The sequence below is a fragment of the Mastomys coucha genome, chromosome X (assembly GCF_008632895.1).
Source record: "Mastomys coucha isolate ucsf_1 chromosome X, UCSF_Mcou_1, whole genome shotgun sequence".
NCBI lineage: Eukaryota > Metazoa > Chordata > Mammalia > Rodentia > Muridae > Mastomys > Mastomys coucha.
The window spans coordinates 46,427,455-46,430,896 of NC_045030.1; the positions used below are offsets into that span (position 1 = coordinate 46,427,455).

Here is a 3,442-nt window from a genome sequence, read left to right on the forward strand (position 1 = left end):
AGTGCTTGGATTAAAGGCGTGCACCACCACTGCCCAGCGAGTCTCAATAATTAAAAGTGAAAATTAACTTACAGTTATGAGAAAACTGAATAATAGCACCAATAATAGCAACCTTCCCAACTCTCTGGTCTTGAATCTGTGAATCTAGTAATAGGCCTTCTATTAGTATCTAGTCAGAAAACTAAGCTTAATAAAAAAGACAGTTATACTTCACTTATAATGCTAATTTTCCTTATCTAAAATTAAACTAATACCTAATTTTATATTTTTTTAAAATTTTTTAATGATTTATTTATTTAAATTATATGAATACACTGTAGCTGTTTTCAGACACACCAGAAGAGGGCATCAGATTCCATTACAGATGGCTGTAAACCACCATGTGGTTGCTGGGATTTGAACTCAGGACCCTGGAAGAGCTATCAGTGCTCTTACCTGCTGAACCATCTCTCCAGCCCTTAAATGTACATCTTCAAACAAACAGAGAATAGTATAGTACCATGGATTTATGTCCAAAAAGCTTTTTGTCAGGCCAAGAATCTGAGCAGTGTTTGGTTGAGGGCCTGTGGTAGCCAATTTCCTGAGGGGAATCTGCAATCTGCAGTTACCTTCATTTCTTCTCTCACCATTTAAAAATATGATTTTATTTTTAACTCTCTCTCTCTGTCTCTCTGTCTCTCTGTCTCTCTGTCTCTCTGTCTGTCTCTCTCTCTCTCTCTCTCTCTCTCTCTCTGTGTGTGTGTGTGTGTGTGTGTGTGTGTGTGTGTGAGAGAGAGAGAGAGAGAGAGAGAGAGAGAGAGAGAAATGCATGAGGATACCTGATCCCCTGGAGAGCTGGAATAATGTTGTTGTGACTCTCCCCACAAGTGCTGAGAGCCATCTTGAGAATAGCATCCTCTGTAAACCATACCTCCAGCCCTCTCATCACTTCCTTATACATTCTCTCTCATTCATCAAAGGCTCACTGAGAACTTCACCAAAGCAGCGAAGTTAGAGCAGTGTGGAGCAGTGTGGACGCCCATTCAATTGCTCCTAGGCTGCTGAGGAATTCCCTTTCCAAAGAGGCATGTGGCCTATATGAAGTGGGTTGAAGGCACTTTATTATTGCCTGGAGTATATAAATGCCACAATATATTTATTTCTTCCTAAACCCTGAGATGAAAACGCCATTTCTTTCATTAGATTGTGTATCTCTTAGAACAAAACATTTTCATGCCCCACAAAAGATATGTCAATAGTATGAATGACCTGCTCCATTTTTTGACCAGGAATATCTCAGACAAGCAGGTATCTATGTGCTAGGACTCATTACTGATTAGTAGTAAAATATGATATGAAATTCCTTAGATCTTTATCTAATTTTTTCTACATAGGTTCTTCAGGAAATCAGGTCCTATGTTTCTATGGATGAGACTTTTTGAGATGGTTAGGGTGAGAATGTAAAACATTAACTACATATAGCAGTGAATTCTCTGGAATGAGAGACTTAAAAGGAGTTAAGCCATTTTTGTTCCCATTAACCCTCTAGAATATACAGGAAAGGAATTGCTGTATAACGCCAGTGAGGTGGTCATTAAATCAAGTAAGACCGTAGCAGTTGTTCATGTATAAACACTAACAGTATTCTCAATTTCATGATCAAACGAACATCAAATTTCTAATGTCTTTGTATATACTTTTGCTACACACTATATAACAGAAATTTTATAGGAAATAAAGAAGAAAACAGTTTAAGAGAAGGGGCCCAATGACTGGAGTGAATACCACATTCAATACAGAATTAAACCATTTCAACTCACAAATTGGACTGAAACCCACAAACAGTATTGAATATAAAAAAACAAAAACAAAGAACAGAAGGGCCAGAATCCAAATTAACAAAAAAGAATATGCTGGGTCTCCAGGAATTACCCTGTGGGGAAAGTAATAGGAAAATCTGTTCTTTAAAACAGCATTTCATTGTTCACTGCTGAGACAAGAATAGTAATAGAAAAATCACAGTAATCTGTATTTATCAATTTAGGGTATATTTAAAAATCAAATATTTGTATAAACCATTCAGAATTACTCTTGAACACCAATTAAGACATTCATACTTACCGATATATGGTGTGCATACATTGGCCTAGACAGAAAAAATGCTGCATCATGTGGTGTATGAAATTCATTACAGAGCACATCAATTGAAGGCACTCGTTTTATATAATCTTCTGTACTTAGATTGGATGCTAAAAACCCACCAAACTGTACTAGGGTATCATGGCACTAAATTAAAAATAAGATAAAAAAAAAAAAACAGGTGTTAACATTTTCCAAAACCAACATAAACCTTTTTCAAATGATTAAGATATATGTTATTTTAACGGAATTTTAATTAACAATTAAGAATCGAAATTTCAACAGTTTGGGTAGGGACAGAAATAAAGAACACTATGTTCAGTGAAATAAACAAGGGGTAGAAATATAATTTTCACATATTCCCACTTGTACATAGAGTCTAAAAAAAATGTTGACATCTCAAAAGTAAAAAGAGTAGATACTAAAGGCTAAGAGTGTCACTGGAAAGGGGTAGAGAGAGACGAGAGCTGGAGTACCACAATGTATTTACATAGGTGAAGTAAGCTCTAGTGATATACAGCCAACATAGACTGGCTATAACTTAGAGCAATTTGTGACATACAATGATCTAGAAGGAGTTCAATATTTCTCAACAGGAATGCTAAATGTTTAAAAAGATGAAAATAGGAATTATCAATTTTATAATTTACATATTATATACATGTACCGAATTATGACAATGTACCCTATAAACATGCACAATTACTGAGTATCAAATAAAAATTCTAAATTAAAACAAAGATTACATATTCACATATTTATAGCTGGTCAAATATATTTTTCTACATAGCCTCCAAAAGAAGAGAGAGAACATGTTGAGTTCTAGGCACAGTGATTCCTATCTGTGACTTACTACATCTTCAGCTAGGAGTATAAAATCTGTAGTAACTCCAGAAACCAGAAAAGTACAAAGGGAACACTATCGTGGGGGACTATAGGGAGGGAAATAACAGGAGACAGCTGGCTTGAAGGGGGCAATGGAGAAAACAAGGGAATCTTTACTACAGGAGTCAGCAGGAAGGGAAATCCAGAAGAGGGGAGGAGGGTAAAAGAACAGTGAAGATGTCAAAAAAAGTCATAAGGAATCACACTACCAACTATCTACATAAAGACGCTCAAAATACATGTCAGTGCTTAAAATATAGTGTAAATGAAATTTTCCCATCTGAATTGACAAGAGTCTCCTAAAAGCCATAGACTATCAAACAGAAACTTAATACTAGGTTAAAAAGCCACCTTTTGCGTTGCTAGCCAAGGACAGTCCAATAGACTCTCAAAACACTTACCTAAAATCCTATAAAACAATATATATGTGTGTGTGTGT

General features: G+C 35.6%; 1 protein-coding gene across 1 annotated transcript in view; it reads right to left on the reverse strand.

The window, feature by feature from the left end:
- Positions 1 to 3,442, reverse strand: part of Thoc2 (THO complex 2) — a 119,047-nt gene that overhangs the window by 32,178 nt on the left and 83,427 nt on the right. The window contains exon 23 of the mRNA XM_031372621.1: positions 2,101 to 2,265. Coding sequence (XP_031228481.1) covers positions 2,101 to 2,265 — 165 coding nt within the window. The remainder of the gene's footprint in view (positions 1 to 2,100; positions 2,266 to 3,442) is intronic.